The sequence below is a fragment of the Phocoena phocoena genome, chromosome 14 (genome assembly GCF_963924675.1).
Source record: "Phocoena phocoena chromosome 14, mPhoPho1.1, whole genome shotgun sequence".
NCBI classification, from domain to species: domain Eukaryota; kingdom Metazoa; phylum Chordata; class Mammalia; order Artiodactyla; family Phocoenidae; genus Phocoena; species Phocoena phocoena.
In genome coordinates, this window is record NC_089232.1 from 37,129,528 (window position 1) to 37,150,499 (window position 20,972).

The following is a 20,972-nucleotide window of genomic DNA, read 5'->3' on the forward strand; positions in this document are numbered from 1 at the left end:
TTTGTGAAGTATTTTGAAATTCTTGGAACAAATATGCCTTCTCTTATTAGTCTTGCAGACCAATAAAGTTGATTAAATTCTCCTTTCCCCTGCCCTTCGCCCCACTTTGGGGGCATTAACATGAAATGGGCAATTCATTAAGTCATGTGGGACCCTTCAGTTTCTTTTCTGATTCATGTGCCTGGAATCTGTTAGACCGTAGGGGAGTAATGGTCTTTTTTTTTTATTAACCTGGTCCCTGATGCTGCTCATCTCTCACACATGTCACAGTATGTCTTGTCACAGAATCATCCTCTAGCTGGGACATGATGCTTAGGTAGGTGGGGAAGTCCCCTGTTTTGTTTAAAATCATAGTTGTCTTTGGGTTTGGCTGGCATGTTCATGATTAGTTTACTGACAATTGGTTTTTTTCTTTCCATACCATATGCTATTCCATGATTCATCTGCTTTGAGTCTGCTGCCCTGAAGGTGAAACAATTTCTTCCAATGTTGATATTTCATAATCTCATAGATAACAAGCATACACATATGCATAGTCCTTTCAGAAGTTTTAAACATTTGGAGATGAATGAATTATGCTGCCACAAATGGAAAGGAGCAGTATAAAACCATAATGGTGATATCCAGACATCTTCTGTTGGGTGGTTGGGTGAACGCTAATATTAATAAAGCCTGCCTACTTTACTGTATCTCTCCTTGAGAAGCTATTTCTGGTATGTGGTATTTATTTATGAATTTTTTAACATTTTACTTTAATTGCCTTGATTTACATGTATGTTAATATTTTAGACAAGATCTTTATTTGTAGAAGTGCAGTTTAAATTCCAAATAAATTGTAGGGCTTCCCTGGTGGTGCAGTAGTTGGGAGTCCACCTGCCGGTGCAGGGTACGTGGGTTCATGCCCTGGTCCGGGAGGATCCCACGTGCCGTGGAGCGGCTGGGCCCGTGAGCCATGGCCGCTGGGCCTGTGCGTCCGGAGCCTGTGCTCCGCAACGGGAGAGGCCACAGCAGTGAGGGGCCCGCGTACCGCAAAAAAAAAAAAAAAATTGTAATACTTGCTGTTAATATTGTAATGATGGCATCTTTTCTCTATTTAATGTGTAGCATTGATTATTCAAAGCTTAAGAAATCTTTTAATTTCTGATATAAATAGTAATCTTTGAAAACATTTCAGTTTAAGACACATCACATTTCTGAATGCAGTGCAAAGTAGTTTTTTCCACACGGTTATTTTATAAGTATTTAGAAGATTACACTTCTAATAAACGTGGACTAAATTCAGTTTCTGCATATAGCACTAATCAGTGCCCTTATTGTGTTGCATCATTTAACCACCTGTATCTTTTTACTCAGAATGTCAGTGATTGTTTTTCGAAGAAGAAAAGCTCTTTATAATTCCGTGGTGTAGATGCACATGTAAATATCTGTATAAGTTGTGCATTTGGACAGAGATTTTTAAAAGATTCTAATTCTCAGTATATCTCCCTCCCCCTCTCCCCCTTTCCCTGGTTTTAGCTTCTCTTTGGTTCAGGTGTGCTGGTGTCCTTAAGCCTTTCCGGGCCGCAGCTGGAGAAAGTGGTGATTGACAGAAGCCTGGTGGGGAAGCTCATCTCAGACACCATCAGTGATGGTAATTACCCCCGTGTGCAAATCAATTGCCTGCATTAACAGTGGGGCAGGAGAAATAGTGTGTCAACAGGTAGACTAATTATTACCACTGGGGACTTGAAAACACAAGTAATTGCTTGTAATAGCATAGTTACAACCCCTGGGACCCATACAAGTTTTGACTAATATTTAATATCAAAGTTTTTGTCAAGTGTTAGGCTCATATCCTTGAGTATTTTTCACTCTTTGCTTAAAAAAATGTGAACGTATTTTCAAAAGAGGTGTTTATTTTTTTTTGGTGTGTTGACATTTCAAATATTTTTCATTTTCACGTGAATTTTGAATAATAAATAACCCAAATTTGTCAACACGGCCACCAGTAAAAAAACAAAAGCAAAAACAAAACCTGTGTTTTGGCTGTTAGGAAGATTCTCTGTTACCAAAGTCTGTGAATACTAACTTTTGAGAGAGTTGGGCAGTATTTATAAATATCAAAAATCATTGCCAAATATACTAGATATATCTGAATCCCATTAAGTGATACCACAATCAGTACATAATTGCTACGAAGCACATAAAAAAAGACTTTAAGCCAGTAATTGGAAAAGTAGGGTACTGACATTTATTAATCCCTAAAAGGCTCTATGCTGTGCTAACCTACGTATAACATTTAATTAAAAAAACTATTCCTTATAAGGTATAGTTATTTCCATTTTATGGATAAGGAAATTGAAGCTGAAATACTAAGGAACATGACCACTAATGAGATACTAAGGACTAGCCCAAAAATGACTAGGTTGAGATTTGAACCCAGGTTCTGGCTGCAAAGCCCATTTTCTTTGCACTACGGTGTGCTGACTCCTGAAGTTTTAAGATTATGTTCTTTAATTCAAGGTGAAAAAAATGGTCTAAGAAACAGATTGCATTATCATTAGAGATTGAAAATTGTCAGTATCTTTAATTGAATAATCAAAGGAAAGTGTGATCTAGTGGAAAGGACAGAGGTTAGATTACAGAAACCTTCCTTCTGTTGTGTATGCTCACTAGCTATCTCTGAATAAATATCTCTGAATAAATCCTGCAGAGAAAAGCACTCTGCAGGATGGCTATCATTAGCCATATTCCTGATAATGAAAGCTGGGGTTAAGGTTATAAGTGTGCCATTTCCTTTTCCTTATAGGATCATGGTGCTAAGGAAGCTTCCCTATGGAAGAGGTTCCATTTTCATATGTCTAATAATTGACCCCTTCATTGACACTGCAAAGAAAATAGTGGCTGTGATGATTTTGTCATATTGGTTCTCCTCCATAAGAATTAAAAGGAGACTTCCAACACTATTCATGTCACTGACATATCTTTTTTCACTTGTTTCTTTTATTTATACCACAAATGATATACTCTCATGAGACCATGATAACAATGTGATTTCTTGGCAGTTCTCCAGATTCTCCTGTAATTGTGTAGATATACTGTTGGTTACTGCTTGCACAGTCAGGGTATGGAAGTAAAGAAAAATATATAAAACATTCAATAATTTCTTTATGCTGGGAACAATATAAAACATTTCTCAAATTCCTACTATATGTTTTTATCAACAATTTTTATAACATTAACGGCCCTTTATGTAACCTATGAATATTAATTATCTACCTGTGTGCTCTAAAAATAAAGCTGTAGAAATATTTTTGCTACTCTTCATTATCAAATATTATTTTATATAATGTGTGTATTGGATATAATATGCTTTATTTCATTCAACTAGTATACCCTCAGAAAGAAGATTCATTGATGAAAAATTTTTTTAAAAATTGGTGGAGAACACGGATCTGTATCCCCTAATAAATCCAATTTATTCTCAGATGGTTTATATCATATAAACAAAGGATTAAAGGCTAAGCACAAATAAAAGTGAACATTTTTATCTTTACATTCAGATGTGAAACGGTCTTTATTTTATGCTTTTCTTAGCCCTATTCCAAATACATCTTATTTGGAGGTTGTCCCCAAACATCAGTGTATATTGAAATTGTCTTAGGACAAAAGAAAAAGTATCAAATCCATGCATGATTAGATTGATGATTGTTGTTTATTCCCAGTATCTTTATTATCTTTGTAAAATGTCATAATGGTATTTAGGAGACTTTAGTTATTTCAATTAATATTCATTTATCTTCTGAAAATAGTTTTTTGTAACATTTCAGTGGAAGAAACTGTTAATTCTTTATTATTTTATTCCAACTTAGTATTTGCTAGTATTATCAAATCTTTTTTTTTTAAGCTCTTCTCACAGACAGCTTTATCATCTTATCATTTTTGGCACAAAACAAACTGTGTTTTATTCAGTTTACCAAGAAGATGGGTTCTCCTGATATAAACAAAAGACTGGAAAAACTCTCAGCCTTGGATTATAAGGTAGAGATTTCATTTTATATAGTCATATTGTTAATTATTAAGGTATGCTAGAGTATCACATGAGTTGATGTTATGCTTGTTTTTATTGAATGATTCTGGATTTCAGAAAAACCAGAGTTATTGTAAGATTAAGCTTGATCAACTAGAAACAGTGGCCATCCAGAGTTTTCTTTTTCACTCTCATTATGGGGGTCTAACAGTGACATGCTTGGAGTAATTTATATAGTACTTACAGAAGTCAGAGACAGATAATAGAGGCAAGTTATACGTTCGAAAATGGTTTTCTTGCTAGTGGTAGTATATACACCATTCTCATTTTCCCCTAAGACCCGGTATCATCCTTCTAGGCAAGGATAGCTGCTCTGGCTTCCATTTCACAAGAAAAGAAAGAAAGAAGAAGGCACTTTCAAAGGTTAATAGAAATGTGTAATAAACGAAGAGTGGGAAGACTCCCCCGCCCCCCACACCCAACTCTAACTGTGGAGAAAAATGCAAAAAGAAATCTCCTTCCTGTGTTAGTATCTCTCCCTTCAGTAACTCCAGGTAATTTGTTTCCTTGTATCAGGGACCTTACATCTGTTAAGGCAGGATTTTTATTTTAAATGATGTATTTAATTTAAGTTTTGCCACATTACATTTTAACTGCTTGGAAGGCATACTCTCTGGTAGGATGAGTATCTAATACATTTTCCAGGCTGTTTCAGTTCAAGGCCTCTTTTCAGCAAGGACTTGTGTTTGCAAGATTGATCCAGCCTCTGTGACGTGGATTTGAGACAGTTCACTGGGAACGGGGCTGATATACAGCTTCCTTAAACAAGATGCACACTTACACCATACCTGGAGTGTCTGTAACAAGGGCAAAGATTCTTAAAAGTCAACTTTGTGTGTGTGTTTGAAAAGTAGTATTTAACCTAACATTTTGCCCTTTTGCATTATTTCTTATTGTGACTGAGGTGGTGGTGGTATGGGAGGATTTAATTTTATTTAGTGGAAAAATCTACTCTTATAAAAAAGATTTTTAACATTGGATAAAATACATTAAATAAGTGTTTCACTGTGGTAATAAACTAAAATTTGGTTTTGTCTGCCAACTTTGTGGAGTTTCTATAACACTTTGTATAATATTGATTCTTTTAAACTGAAAATCAGTGGTATTCATATATTTAGTAAAAAAAATTGGTTTAGCATTCTTAATGGGATATTATTTTCCAGAATGGCTAACTGTAGATTTACTTAAAATGTTGTTTATTTACTAATACTGGTCTTTAAAATGCACCAGTATGCATTAGCTCAAGGTATTAAAGTAACTGTTTTTAATGCATTTATATAAAATTTTGTATGACTAGTTTCTCCATTTTAGGTGTGGTGGATAATTTGGCAAAGTCTTCTCAGCTGAATGATATTAGCTCCCTGTTAATGAGAGCAGAGAGAAACTGTCAGGATGTCATCTTTTCTGATGAAAAGATGTGAAAAATAGACCGAGTATATGGGCCCTATACCTTGAATAAGGGAGTTACTTATTTGTTTATTCATTCTGCCTTTAGCTTTGAGAAATTAAGCACTCCATGAGCACTCCATGTCATTTCTTTACATTAGAGAAGTAGCCTGCTTCCCTTTGGAAAACCCATGGATTTCATTTTCTGGTTCAGTATTTTAAATATAGGTATTTAAATACTTAGTAAAAACTGCCATTTGTCCATTGGAAGGATGTTTTAAGAAACTTACTCATTTCACTTGCCTTCCTGACCATTGTGATACAACACTGATGCCATTAATACTCATAGCAAACATGAAATTTCAGATAACATATATGATTTGCATTATGTGAGGACTGAAAGTGCCAGTTCTCATCTAGAAATTCTTAAGTAACATGTTTACATGGCAGGTAGGACATCAAAATAATGTAGCTATATTTTTAAGGACTTAGCAATTCCATTGTGGTATTTCTCTTAAGAAGATAGCTAGTTAAAATAGTGATATTGAGAGCTTAAATATAAGAATTTGCACTTCAAAGCATAAAGTCCATCTGTGTTGTCTGTCATTGCCCATTTGGATTTTAAAACAAGGAAATAGTATAGAGTACTATAATTCTGCTTTTCTTTACAGCTGTACCATAATTTAATCCTTTTAGATTGAAACAATTTTGGCAAAGAAAAATGTAGGGGAAATATCCTGAAAGTGTTGACCTTTAACGGGTTTTCCTGTCTACATTTAAAAAATCCAATTCAATTTATTTAACAGTGAAGGGACAGGGACAGTGCAAGGAGTTAAATGTTTACCATGAGAGAACAACATTGGTAATTACTTTGATTTCAGTTCCTTTTGATGTGCATTCAGAGGATGAAGAGGTCAATAATATTATGGGCATGCAAATAGAAAAGAGTTCCTTTTGACCATATTAAAAAAAATAGCAGAGGATTATTAAAGCATTAACCTTGATTTTAATGGCCTTGGTTGAGTGGTGAGATCACAATTTGGATGAGCCTGATTATTTACTAAATACAATACATAAATGCAACGGGTTCTTAACACCCATTGCACTCTGGCATTATCGCATTACTGCCATCCTTTGTTGCCTTGCAGACAGGAATATGAAAGCAATCTGTCATGTAGTGAGACTGGCTCCAGAAGCATTTCTCTGATAAGAAGACCCCCTGCCCTTTGCTAGTGTCTGGTCCAGTAGGCTTAGCCATGCGCTTAATCCCCAGAAAGTGGTTCGATTATTGCTGACCAGCAATGGCAAGATAGTTTTTTTTTTTTTTTTTGGCTTCCAAGCTATCAACCTTCCATTAATTCCTTAAGCAGAAATACGGTGCAATCTATATTTCCTTGGCATGTGTCACCCAGATGGTGCCGTGCTTATGTTTTCAAATAACCATGTTCCAAAATAACATAGTTTGAATAATAAATTCTACAAATCCGTCCTAAGAAAGAAAAGCATAATTCTCAGAAGCTGCATAAAGTTTTATGCAGCATGATGCTGTGACTTATCCCTTTATGCAGAATTTTTGTGTATGTGTCTCATATATTCTTTAAAGTGATATTTGCCTCAAGTTGTTTTTCCTTTTATTGTTGTCAGTCATTCAGTCATTGTTAACATGTTATGTCTTAAACAGTAGTCAGACACTCTTGGTCAGCAGTACTGAACTTGTCATTTAATATAGCCGGTCTTAAATCCTATGTGTAGGTCGATACTGTCAAGCAACCATGACTGTACATTTTGGTACTGATTGGGATTGCTATGGCCAATTCCTCCCTAACTCACATTTCTCCTTTTCCTTTCCTCTGCTAAAAATGGGGAGAATTTTGAACATATGTCTTTTTTATATATGTGTCAAAAGAATTTGGTAAATTCTGACACCTCCTTAAGCACATGTTTAACATGCATATTTACTTGCATTTATCTACATTTACAGATGCTTTAATTTTTGCAATACTTTGAGGATTTTGCATTTTAAAAATGATCCTTGTCTGCTTTTTTTTTTTTTTTTAACCATTAGATTTCCTATTATGAAATCCCTGGCCCAGTAAACAGGACAACACAGCGTCGTCTAGCTATCAATTGTGTTCAAGATATAGTTGTTTGCTGGTGGCCACTGGTCAGTGATGATGCTTGGCCTTGGGCCCCCATTTCTTCTGAGAAAGACAGAGCCAATCTGCTGCTCCTGGGTTATGCTCAAGGAAGACTGGAGGTAAATCTAAAGCAAATCTATACATTTTATTGAAGAGAAAATAAAATAGGATTATTAGTTTTCTATTCTGAAATAAGTGTGAATACTTTTAAAAACATAATTTATTTTCCGAATGTTCAACAAAGGCAATTACATATGAAATGGGATCCCTTAAAGTATCACATCTGGAGGATACACAGTTTCAGGACTTGCCTGAATAGCATAGTGATTAATAGCACAAGCTTCTGGGTTCAAATCCTAGCTTTGCCACTACCTAGCTCTCTGTCCTTGAGCAGATTACTAACCTCTATGGTTTCATTATTTGAAAAATAAAGTTAACGAAGATGAATGAGATAATACATGCACTTAGAGCAATAACTACATATATTAAACTCTCAGTTACTGTTGTGATTCTTGTCATTATCATTATTAGTACTGTCATTACTGTTTGCTCATGATTTCATGCCTATCGAAGCTATGTTATCAATCACCTTCTTTAAACTTCAGTTAGATAGCAAACATTAGTCAGATGCCTATTTTCTGCAAGACTGTGGTGCCAGACCATGGCTGGGGCAAGGATTTGTAAGGAGGGCTTTAGAAGAGCAGCCTTCTCAGTCTAGTTTCCTGCCTGGGCCAGGAGCACAAAAAGGGTTAATCTAAGAGGTGCAGACAAGATCTTGCCCTATCTATTCCTGACAGTGGTTCTCCATCATCATTCATTATCACGAACCTATGGCTATTTTCACCTTGCATCAGTACTTTGAGTATGAAATTCTGTTTCTTTTTTTATGTAATTAAAAAAAAAGCAACTTCCTCCAACCTGTTTTTTTAATGTTTTGGCTTGGGTAAAATAGTATGTTCCTGTATTTTCTCTAAATCCATTATCTTTTAGGCTTTAAGTTTTTTAATTTTTCAGAATTAGTATTCTGAGATACAATGAACAAGTTTTCTCTATCCCTACCTACCTCTTCTGGTTTTATAAATTTACAGGCTATCTTTTAAGACTGAAGAGTCCTTTTTAACTAATTATTTTACCTTTTTCTGGAACTTTTCCAATTTGTTGTAGTAACTAATACCAGTTGTAATGCTTCAGGTATGGATTTTGTGAGGATAAAGAAGTGCTTTATTCCTGTTCAATTCCTGTTCATGCCCACCATTTTATTGATCTTGGGTCCAGAAGCTAACTGAATAAAAGACTTAATCAAAATGACTTAATATAATAAAGCCAACTAGAATTCTTTTAAATGTTCTGTTTTATAATAAAAGTAAAAATAATATAAATCAGCCTTTAGTTTTACATTACACAAATTACCTTTATTTGAAATGAGTTTATTACCTGAAATTAGGACTGTTCAAAAAGGGTATACGTATGGTCTATGTACTTCATCTCCTGGTGTCATCTAGTTTATGGACTTCGGAGTTGGATAAACCTCGGTTTGCCTGTTGGTTGACCATATACTGTGTGACTTTAATCAAATTTACTTCCTGTCAGCTTCTGCCTGCTTTTAACTAATACTATGTTCTTTGGCCTTGGATAGATCACCTACCCTCTCTGACTGTAGTTTTCTAATTTTTAAAATGATGGATTTAAACCACATAGGTCCTGGGCACCTCAAAAACGTGCACATCTGGATTCTGAAGCACAGGTCTGATTTAGCCATTGCATGTTCAAACGCCTTCAGTAGATTTTGAAACTAAACTTAGCCTCGGCACTGAAAAGGTCCCCCTGACTGGCCCTGACTTACCTTTCCAATGTTATTTCTTTATACAAATCTATGTTCCAGCCAAATGGTTTACTGCTTCTTTATTTCCCACCTCCTGTCTGTACAAATTACTGGTATTTCTACCTGAAAGGACCTTCCCTCTCTCTTTTCACATCATTCATCAACTACTGAGCATGACCATGGAGTAAGCACTGTATTTCATGCCAGGGGATATAAATACAAAACTATCCCTGCCCGCAAGGATCTTAGTGTCTACCAATGAGAGACAAATATGAAAACATGTGAGTACACTAAAGTGTTAAATAATGCTGTGGATAGAGTATGTGTAAGCTGTAGAGGAGCCAGTGGGGAATGATTGTTTCTACCTAGAGAGATAATAAGGGAGGGACTTTAAAGAGGATATACAATATGCTCAAGGTTGGTACACAATTTTACTTTTTTTTTTTGCGGTACGCGGGCCTCTCACTGCCGTGGCCTCTCCCCTCGCAGAGCACAGGCTCCGGATGCGCAGGCCCAGCGGCAGTGGCTCACGGGCCGAACCGCTCCGTAGCATGCGAGATCCTCCCGGACCAGGGCACGAACCTGCGCTGCCTGCACCGGCAGGCAGACTCCCAACCACTGCGCCACCAGGGAAGCCCACAATTTTACTTTTTTTACTATCCTTTCTAAGTTTCATATCAAAGTTGTACTACCCCTATAGAGTGATTTGACTAGCTTTTCTCTTTTCTCCTCTCTGAACTAGTCCCAAAAGGAATTATATGATACTTGAATGTTTGGTAAAACTCATATAGAACTGCCTGGGTGTGCTGTCTTTCAAGGAAGGTAGATTTTTTATAATTGATTCCATTTTTCGAGGGTTGTTTGTTTTTCGGGAATTCTCTTTTCCTTGAGTCATTTTCCTTAATTTGTATTTTTGGAAAATTATCCATCTTATTTAAGTATTTGAATAGATTTTCATGAAGTTGTATATAATACTTGCACCTGATTTTTAATTGTTCACCACTGACTGCATAGCTAATTTTTTGATCATAATATATTAAGATATATAATTCATTTTTTTAGTCAAGTAGCTTTTGTCTTGAATTTGGCTCTTTCAATCAGTCTATCAAAATTAAACTGTTAGGGTTTCCCTGGTGGCGCAGTGGTTGAGAGTCCGCCTGCCGATGCAGGGGACATGGGTTCGTGCCCCAGTCCGGGAGGATCACACATGCCGCGGAGCGGCTGGGCCCGTGAGCCATGGCTGCTGGGACTGTGCGTCCAGAGCCTATGCTCCGCAACGGGAGAGGCCACAACAGTGAGAGCCCGCGTACCGCAAAAAAAAAAAAAAAAAAAAAAAAAATTAAACTGTTAGGAAAATTTGTAAAGATTTCTTTTTCAGAACCTCTCGTGAACTTCTATATGCAAAAGGTGAATGGCTTTTGGAAGAAATGTCTGGGGAAATAATTGTTTGTGTGTGTGTGAAGACATAATCTTTAACTGTGAATTGTAGCACATTATTTAGGGTAACATGAACTAAAACCACTAGTCTATAAAAGTAATATTCAGGCATATGTCTTTAAATATTTTTTCACTAGCGACCAATAGACTCCTTGAGCTAATCCTCAGAATAAGAGATATGATATACTCTTAAACCCTAAAACTCAGACTAAAAAAGTAGCAGCCTCATAGAGAAGAAATTTAATCTTTGCATCTATTAAATGATAGAACTTAAAAAAATAATTTCCCACCCAATTTCAATCAGAAAATATAGTAAGCTTTTATTTGGACAATGGCAAGATCCTAGAGTAGTGGTTCTTAGCCTTGGCAACACATTACAGTCACCTGCAGAGTTTTTACAAAGGAGCCCACCCAGACCAGTTATATCAGAATCTCCAGAGGGGTAGGAGGCATCAGTATTCTTTTACAGGTTCCCTAGGTGATTCTCATGTGCATCCAAGTTGAGATCCACTGCTTTACAGCAGACTGGAAAAAAATTTTTAAGCCATCTTTTTTGCATAACAGACCATGGAAAGGATAAAGCCCACATACTGAACCAAATGAGAGTGTTAACAGTAAATTCCAAGTAGAAAATTGGCTTACCAAGCAGCAAAAAAAAAAGAAAACAAAGGAAACATAGAAGTAAGCTCTCTGTGACTGAATTATCTGTCTTTCAGAGGAGGAACATTTCTTAATTTATTTTATGGATATTAGAAAACTGCTGGTCTAATTTCACACTGCAGAGCTCTAAACAACAGTACATATCTTAATTAGAAGCACAGAACAGAGAGATTTATGTAGTCTAGGGGAAAAAAATTTGTTTTGAAAAATATACAATAGTATGAAGAAAAAGAAATTTTTTATCAGTACGATTCACTTAAAAATAGTTTTTAATGATGTTTGTATGGATTATTGTACATAACATGGTAGTCATTTTTACTTAAATTCCTCACACTCTTTATACTTAAATTTGGAAAAGGTGATTACCATCATCATAGAACTATTTAATTCATTAACTTTGTCAAAAATGTGGTGACAACACAACTTACTCTTTCCTTACCTTTGTATTCAAGCAGATGTTTTAGCTTTTCAGCTGTATGGATTTGATAATGCTTTCTGAGTATGTCAGTAATTTCAAGATATCTTACTCAGAAAAGGTCACTTGAATTTTTTTAACCAAATTAATCAAAAACACATAAGCAGAGCTATTAAACCTTAAAACCTGTTGTCAGGGCTAGGGAAATACAACCTCACAAAGGTAACTTTTTTCCCATAAAAATTAAAAACTAATTTTGCAGTGATTTAGAGGAGCAGCCAACTGATGGGAAAGTCAAAATGTGACCAACTTTTAATATAGTATAATTTGATAAAAGAAGTATTCAGAAAGCATTATAAATGCATTCAACTGAAAAGCCAAAATATTTAAAAGATATCTCTTCCAAAGAAATGTATGAACTGTGTTAGCTTTCAACCAGATAACCAAGATTTTCTATTTTAGGGATGATTTTTTTTTAAATCTCTTTATTTTAAAGCACACTAAGGAAAACCACAGAGACTAAATATATAGTTTAATGAGCTTTAAGGAAACACCCCTGAACCACACTCAGGTCAAGAAATAGAACTTTGCTAGGCACCAGCAATAGCACCACGTACTCTGTTTTGATCTCAACCCTTTCCTGGTGCCCCAGAGTAACCTCTATTGTGACTTTTACACATTTTCTCATATAGTTTTTATCACCTAAATGTGCATCCTGCAAAACTGTAGTTTAATATTATCTATTTAAAACATGTTAATGTGTCTTTTAACTCTCTTTTAATCTGCAAGTTCCCACTCCATCCCTTTTTTTTAAATTAAAATTTATCTGTTGAAACTGCAGTGTCCCACAGTCTGGATTTTGTTGTTCCATCATCATGGTATGGTTCAACAAGTTTCTTTTTCTTTTGAAAATTCTGCAAGTTAGTAGTCAGTTTTGTCAAGGCTGTGTGCAAAGGAGTGCTTTTTAATCAGAAGGCACATAATGTCAGGTTCTCTTGCTCTCTTTTGGTTGTCTCTCTTTTTTGATTTTAGCAGCTATTGATGCTTAATGCCTAGATCCAGTAATTCATGACGGTTGCAAAATGGTGATATCTAATGATATTATTTTTTTTTTATTAATTGTGATATTTTTATAATGAGACACTTCTACTCATCTCCTACTTGTTTTCCCAGTGGCTGGATTCATATAGTATAATCAGGATAAGCATCTGTTTCTTTTATTTACTAGTTTTCAAGATTGAATTGGTTCCCTATCACTCCCTGAAGGTAACCAATTAGTTTTTGTTTTTTTAATAGCATTATTCATGGATTTAAACATACTTGACTTAATGGGTTTCATAAATTGTAATTGTTATCCTTTAGAAAGCTCAGATTCTTAACTTTGGGCAGTGGGAGCCTCCTCAAGTTGGCTCCTCTTCTTGTCATGACCTCAGTAGTCTTGGGTAGCTTCCCTCTGTCTGGTGTAACAATACGGTCCATGCTTTCTTGTACACTTCCTGCTGCAAACCTGGAATTACCGGTTTCTTCAATAAGGTCTGGTTTCTGAATCACTGAAGAAATCAAAGAGCAAATCAAAAAATGAAATGAGACATTTTTTGAGGCAAATGAAAAAGAAAACACGATGATCTAAAACCTATGGGATGCAGCAAAAGCAGTTCTAAGAGGGAAATTTATAGCGATACAAGCTTGCCGCAGGAAACCAGAAAGATCTCAAGTAAACAACCAAACTTTACTCCTAAAGCAAGTAGAGAAAGAACAAACAAAACCCAAAGTTAGTAGAAGGAAAGAAATCATAAAGGTCAGGGCAAAAATAAATGAAATAGAGACTAAAAAAAAAAAGAAAAGATCAATGACACTAAAAACTAGTTCTTTGAAATGATATGCAAAACTGATAAACCTTTAGACAGATTCATCAAGAAAAAAAGGGAGGGGCTTCCCTGGTGGTGCAGCGGTTGAGAATCTGCCTGCCGATGCAGGGGACACGGGTTCGAGCCCTGGTCTGGAAAGTTCCCACATGCCGCGGAGCAACTAGCCCCGTGAGCCACAATTACTGAGCCTGCACATCTGGAGCATGTGCTCCGCAGCAAGAGAGGCCGCAATAGAGGCCCGCGCACTGCAATGAAGAGTGGCCCCCGCTTGCCACAACTAGAGAAAGCCCTCACACAGAAACGAGGAGCCAACACAGCCATAAATAAATAAACAAACAAATAAATAAAATTTGAAAAAAAAAAGGCAAAATTCCTTAAAAAAAAAAGCTCATAAAAAAAAGAAAAAAAGGGAGACAGTCCAAATCAATAAAATCAGAAACGAAAAAGAAGTTATAATAGACACCACAGAAACACAAAGGATCATAAGAGACTACTATGAAGAACTACATGCCAATAAACTGGTACATTCTAGAAGAAATGGACAAATTCTTAGAAAGGTACAATCTCTCAAGACTAAACCAGGAAGAAATAGAAAATATGAACAGACCAATTACCAGTACTGAAATTGAATCAGTAATTTAAAAACTCCCAACAAACAAAAGTCCAGGACCAGATGGCTTCATAGGTGAATTCTACCGAACATTTAGAGAAGAGTTAACACCTATCGTCCTGAAACTATTCTAAAATATTGCAGAGGACAGAACACTTCAGAACCTTTTCTATGAGGACACCATCACCCTGTTACCGAAACCAAAGATATCATGAAAAGAATTACAAGCCAGTATCACTGATGAACATAGATGCAAAAATCCTCAACAAAATACTAGCAAACTGACTCCAACAATACATTAAAAGGATCATACACCTTGATCAAGTGGAATTTATCCCAGGGATGCAAGGATTTTTCAATATTCACAAATCAATCAGTGTGATACACCACATTACCAAATTGAAGAATAAAAACAATATGATCATCTCAATAGATGCAGAAAAAGCTTTTGATAAAATTCAACATCTATGATAACTCTTCAGAAAGTGGGTATGGAGGGAACATACCTTGGCGTAATAAGAGCCATATATGACAAACGCACAGCTAACATCCTACTCAATGGCGAAATTCTGAAAGCATTCCTTCTAAGATCAGGAACAAGACAAGGATGCCCACTTGGTCCACTTTTATTCAACATAGTTTGGGAAGTCCTAGCCACAGCAATCAGAGAAGAAAAAGAAAAGGGATCCAAATTGGAAAAGAAGAAGTAAAACTGTCACTGTTTGCAGATGATATGATACTATACATAGAAAAATACTAAAGATGCTACCAGAAAACTAGTAGAGCACACCAATGAATTCGGTAAACTTGCAGGATAAAAAATTAATACACAGAAATCTCTTGCATTCCTATATACTAACAACAAAAGATCAGAAGGAGAAATTAAGGAAGCAGTACCATTTATCATCACATAAAAAAAATAAAATACCTAGGAATAAACCTATCTAAGGAGGCAAAAAACCTGTACTCAGAAAACTTTAAGATACTGATGAAAGAAATCAAAGATGACACAAACAGGTGGAGAGATATACCATGTTCTCGGGTTGGAAGAATCAACATTGTCAAAATGACTGTAGTACCCAAAGTAATCTACAGTTTCAACACAATCCCTGTCAAATTACCAATAGCATTTTTCACAGAATTAGATAAAAAAATTTTTACAATTTGTATAGAAACACAAAAAAATACGAGTAGCCAAAGCAATCTTGAGAAAGAAAAACAGAGCTGGAGGAATCAGGCTCCCTGACTTCAGACTACAAAGCTACAGTAATCAAAACAGTATGGTGCTGGCACAAAAGCAGACATATAGATCAATGGAACAGAATAGAACATCCAGAGATAAGCCCACCCACCTATGGCCACCTAATCTATGACAAAGCAGGCAAGGATATACAATAGAGGAAAGAAAGTCTCTTCAGTAAGTGGTGCTAGGAAAACTAGACAGCTACGTTGAAAAGAATGAAATTAGAACACTTTCTAACACCATACACACACACACCTCAAAATGGACTGAAGTCATAAATGTAAGACTGGACACTATAAAACTCTTAGAGAAAAACATAGGCAGAGCACTCTTTGACATAAATCGCAGCAATATCCTTTTGGATCCACCTCCTAGAGCAATGAATGTAAAAATAAAGAAGTGGCACCTAATTAAACTTAAAAGATTTTGCATAGCAAAGGAAACCATTAAAAAAATGAAAAGACAACCAGCGTACTGGGATAAAATATTTGCACACAATGCTACCGGCAAGGGATTAATTTCCAAATTATACAAACAGCTCGTTCATACAGTTTAATATCAAGAAAACAACCCAATCAAAAAATGGGCAGAAGACCTAAATAGATATTTCTCCAAAGAAGACATACAGATGGCCAATAGACACATGAAAAGATACTCAACATCACTAATTATTAGAGAAATGCAAATGAAAACTACAATGAGGTGTGACGTTACACCAGTCAGAATGGCCATCATCAAAAAATCTATAAACAATAAATGCTGGAGAGGGTGTGGAGAAAAGGGAACTCTCCTGCACTGTTGGTGGGAATACAAATTGATACAGCCACTATGGAGAACAGTATGGAGGTTCCTTAAAAAACTAGAGTTAGCATATGATCTTGCAATCCTACTACTGGTTACATCCAGAGAAACTAATTTGAAAAGATACATGTACCCCAATGTTCACAAGAGCGCTGTTTACAATTGCTAAGACATGGAAGCTACCTAAGTGTCCATCGACAGATGAATGGATAAACAAGTTGTGGTATATATATATTTGTGTTTATATATATATAATGGAATATTATTCAGCCATAAACAGGAATGAAACCATTTGCAACAATGTGGAGAGACTCGGATAGACCTAGAAAATAGTGTGCTTAGTAGAATAAGTCAGACAAAGAAAGACAATACTCTATATTAACACTTATATGTGGAATCTAATAAATAAAACAGATTAATATTACAAAACAGAAGCAGACTTACAGATACAGAAAACAAACTAGTGGTTACCAGTGAGGAGAGGGATGGGGGAAGGGCAAAATAGGAGTAGGGTATTAAGAAATAGGGAAATGCAGCCATTTATGTAATAATAAATGGAGTCTAATCTATAAAAATATTGAATCACAAATATAATATTGTTAATCAACTATACTTCAATAAATATATAGTGTTACCTTTCTTTTTTTAATCAGAATTTGGTATTAAATCTGACCTTTGCTAGCTTTTTAGAGATATCAGGGATTGGCAGTAGAGGAGAAGGTGTATAAGGGGTCCATGGTCTTACTTCCCTTTTAACCCCTTTCTCTTGGTGAAACTACAGAACCTATTGGTAAGAGTCTTACATACTTTTGGAACTGAGGAAGCCTGGGACCCTTCTTCCTGCACCTTGGGACTAACCTGTTCTATGCCAAGACTGCTGTCTTTCTTGGCCCCTCCTTTTAGGCTGTCCCTGTGTGAGTTCAGGTCCTATTCAGTGTCACCTGGCCTCCCAGTTTTCTGCCCTGGCGCTTCCTTTACAAATCTCTAAGCTTTCTGAAAGTATGATAATTCAACCACCATTATAGTGTGAGGTTTTTTAAAAATTTTATATATTTTTTAAAAAGCTCTTACCAGCATAGTTTTTGGCTAGCTGCCTACACAGCATACACAAAAAAGTGTAAAATAGATGAGACAGTTTATTTTTTTAAGCTTATAGTCAAAATGATGACATATGATCAAAAATTAGAAGTAAATAAAAGGCCAAACGAATGTCACACATTGGCCAAGTTGGAGTGGGGAAGAGGGTATGGAAGTGAGATCTAAGGAAGGAAGGATGCTGCCCAGTTGGAAGAAATTCAGAAACTCAAATAGCATTTGGTCTAATTCTTCAAGAGTGAGTATTGTTGGTAGGAAATACTGAGTCTGTGTGGGTGAAGAGTGTGGATTTCAAGTAAATCAGCGGTCCCCAACCTTTCTGGCACCAGGGACGGGTTTCATGGAAAACAGTATTTCCATGGACCAGATGGGGGGGTGGTGTGGGGATAATTTTGGGATGATTCAAGAGCATTACACTTATTGTGCACTTATTATTTCTATTATTATTACATTGTAGTATATAATGAAATAATTATACAACTCACCATAATGCAGAATCAGTGGGAGCCCTGAGCTTGTTTTCCTGCAACTAGATGGTCCCATCTGGGGGTGATGGGAGACAGTGACACACGAAGTGTGTTGCTATGTCCAGGCTACTCTGTAATCTCGTTTTGGTTGCTGTCACTGCAGAAAACCCTGCTTCACAAGGATAGGATATTAGAAATGGAAGCAGGCTTTTCAGTGCTTTTGTGGTAATCTCAGGCTATTCCACCTTGACTTTAATCCAGAACGTATGGAGATTTGAAGTTGTCTCAAACATACTTTTAAGGCCGCCATCATTTGCAATCTCAAGTAGTTTGATCCTCTTCTAGCACGGACAAGGTCAATTCACCTGGCTTATTCACAAATGGGTCAAGGATCCATTCCTGCCCAGTTCGGGGGTCTTGTGTGGTTGGGAAGTAATGCTCAAACTCTTTTGAAAGCTGAGATAGGTGATCATGCACCAGCTGGGAGAAAGAAGTCCCTGGGCTCCGTCTCTTTCCAAATCTCTGCTAATGCTTGAAACATATGAAAAATCCCAGTGTTCACTCGGTGCCCCCGTAAGTCCAGTTTGGCTTTGAATGCAGCCACATTATCTGCAGACTTGAATACAGTTGTCGTCCTCCTCTGAAGTGACAGATTGAGTTTGTTGAGCAGGTTGAATATGCCACACAAGTAAGCAAGTTTTGCGACCCATTCTGTGTCACTAAAATGTGCTGCCAGTGGTGACTGTTTTTCTAAAAGAAATCTCTGGAGCGGCTCTCATAACTCAGAAACTCTGGCCAGTGATCTACCTTTAGAAGCCGTCTCACTTCTGTGTATGAGAGAAAACGTGTGCTCTGCATCCATCTCCTCACAGAGCTGCATGAACAGACGTGGGTTAAGGGCATGTACTTTAATGTGGTTGATAATTTTAATCACATCCTGCGAAACCTTGTTAAGTTCAGGTGACATTTTCCTGCTAGGCAGCATTTCTCTATGGATGACACAGTGCGTAGACTCACATTCAGAAGTGACCTCTTTGACCCGAGTAGTGAGACCAGAAAGCCGTCCAGTCATGGCAGCTGCTCCGTCCGTGCATATACCGACACAAAATGACCAATTCAGTTTTCCTGATATGTAATCATTCAAAGACTTGAATAGTTCTGCCGCTGTGGTATTGGTTGGCAACAAAAGTGCACATAGCATATTCTCATGCACATCCTCCTGAAAAATATATTGCACAAAAACAAGCACTGTTGCCTTGTTGTCAACATCAGTAGACTCATCAACCTGGATTGTGTACCACGGTGACTCATTACTCCTCTCTAACAATTGCGCCTTAATATGCTCTGCTATTTCATCAATTCGTCTGTTATGGTGCTAGCCAAAAGAGGAACACGTGCCACCTTTTGAACTGCAGCCTCTCTTAAAAGTTCACGATAGATGTCCTTAGCAGCAGGCAGGATCAACTTCTTCACCAATAGCAAAGGGCTTCTTAGCTTTAGCAATGTGGTTAGCCACTAAGAATGATGCTCTCAGTGCAGACACATTTGATGAAATGGTGGCCGTCAATAATTGCTTCTGTTCTTTGTGTTCACGTTTTTTTCTTTTGAAAAGCTCCAAAGGCTTGTCTTTTAATGCAGGGTGCTTGGTCTCCATGTGGCAAAGCAGTTTTGAAAGTTTCATGCCTTTGTTGGATAGCCGGTGGTTGCCACATATTATACAAAGCAGGCTTGGAGAGTGTGAATCACCTGTTGCAATGAACCCATTAATTTAAGTAGGACTCTTGGTATTTTCTTTTAAATGCAGCTTTCTTTTTGTTGGCAGTCTTAGAGTCTTCTGCTGTCTTATCATTTGGTCTTTCCTCCTTTTCAAAGAAGCTCTCCAGCGACATTTGTTTTTTTACTCATTTTGGCTAAGGTTAGCTTGTGGGCTTAACCAAAACTGTGACTGAGACAAGTGCTCAGTACGGGAAAGAGGCGCAGACAGAAGTGGTAAATAAAAGAATGGGCAGGCCATGTGCAGACTAAAATAAATGTTGGATTCTGATTTAAAGCCTGCCACCAGATGCAGCTTAATTATCACTTGCCACTCACTGATAGGGTTTTGATATGTGTCTGCAAGCAATTGATTTATTATGGTCTCTGCTAATGATAATCTGTATTTGCAGCCTCTCCCCAGCGCTAGCATCACGGCCTCATCTCCACCTCAGATCATCAGGCATTAGGTTCTCATAAGGAGCACACAGCCTAGATCCCTCACATGCGCAGTTCACAGTAGGGTTCACGCTCCTATGAGCATCTAATGCCGCCGCTGATCTGACAGGAGGCGGAGCCCAGGTGGTAATGCGAGCGTTGGGGAGCGGCTGTAAATACAGGTGAAGCTGCGATCGCTTGCCTGCTGCTCACCTCCTGCTGTGTGGCCCGGATCCCTCACAGGCCACGGACTGGTACTGGCCTGTGGCCTGGGGGTTGGGGACCCCTGAGGTAAAGGACATGAGTGAAGCTGTTGAAAGATAAGCTGAGGCATAGTAAAAGTTTTCAGAGTTTGAGTAAATCGATTCTGGCGGGGCAGTGCCAAACTGGAAGTGGTTAGGAACATCCTACTGATATGAGGCAGGGAAAAGACTGACAGTGAAAGTGCAGAAGCAAAGAAAGGAAATTATTTGATTGGCTATAGTTTAAAGCCTAATTGGCTGTTGTAATGGTTATCCTTAGTGTTTTGATTTTGTAACTTTGAGGCATTTACAGGTTTAGGTTTTGGTTTGCTTACAGAGGTTGCAATGGAATTCGGGCCTCATCAGTTGAACAGCCTCCTTGTTTAATTTAACAAGTTACAGAGCTGGGAAAATGTGGCTTTAGTTTGACCTCAGAGTAGAGTAATGAAGGGAGACTGTCGGAGATAACACTAGAATTTGTGAGTCAGATCTTGTCCCTCCTTATGGCTTCTCATCTTGTTTAGAGGAA

General features: G+C 37.1%; 1 protein-coding gene across 1 annotated transcript in view; it reads left to right on the forward strand.

Moving 5' to 3' along the window:
• The window catches only part of WDPCP (WD repeat containing planar cell polarity effector), a 171,062-nt gene that overhangs the window by 50,310 nt on the left and 99,780 nt on the right, over positions 1-20,972 (forward strand). Inside the window, exons 7-9 of the mRNA XM_065890819.1 lie at positions 1,516-1,630; positions 3,887-4,020; positions 7,521-7,712. Of these exons, the coding sequence (XP_065746891.1) occupies positions 1,516-1,630; positions 3,887-4,020; positions 7,521-7,712 (441 nt within the window). The remainder of the gene's footprint in view (positions 1-1,515; positions 1,631-3,886; positions 4,021-7,520; positions 7,713-20,972) is intronic.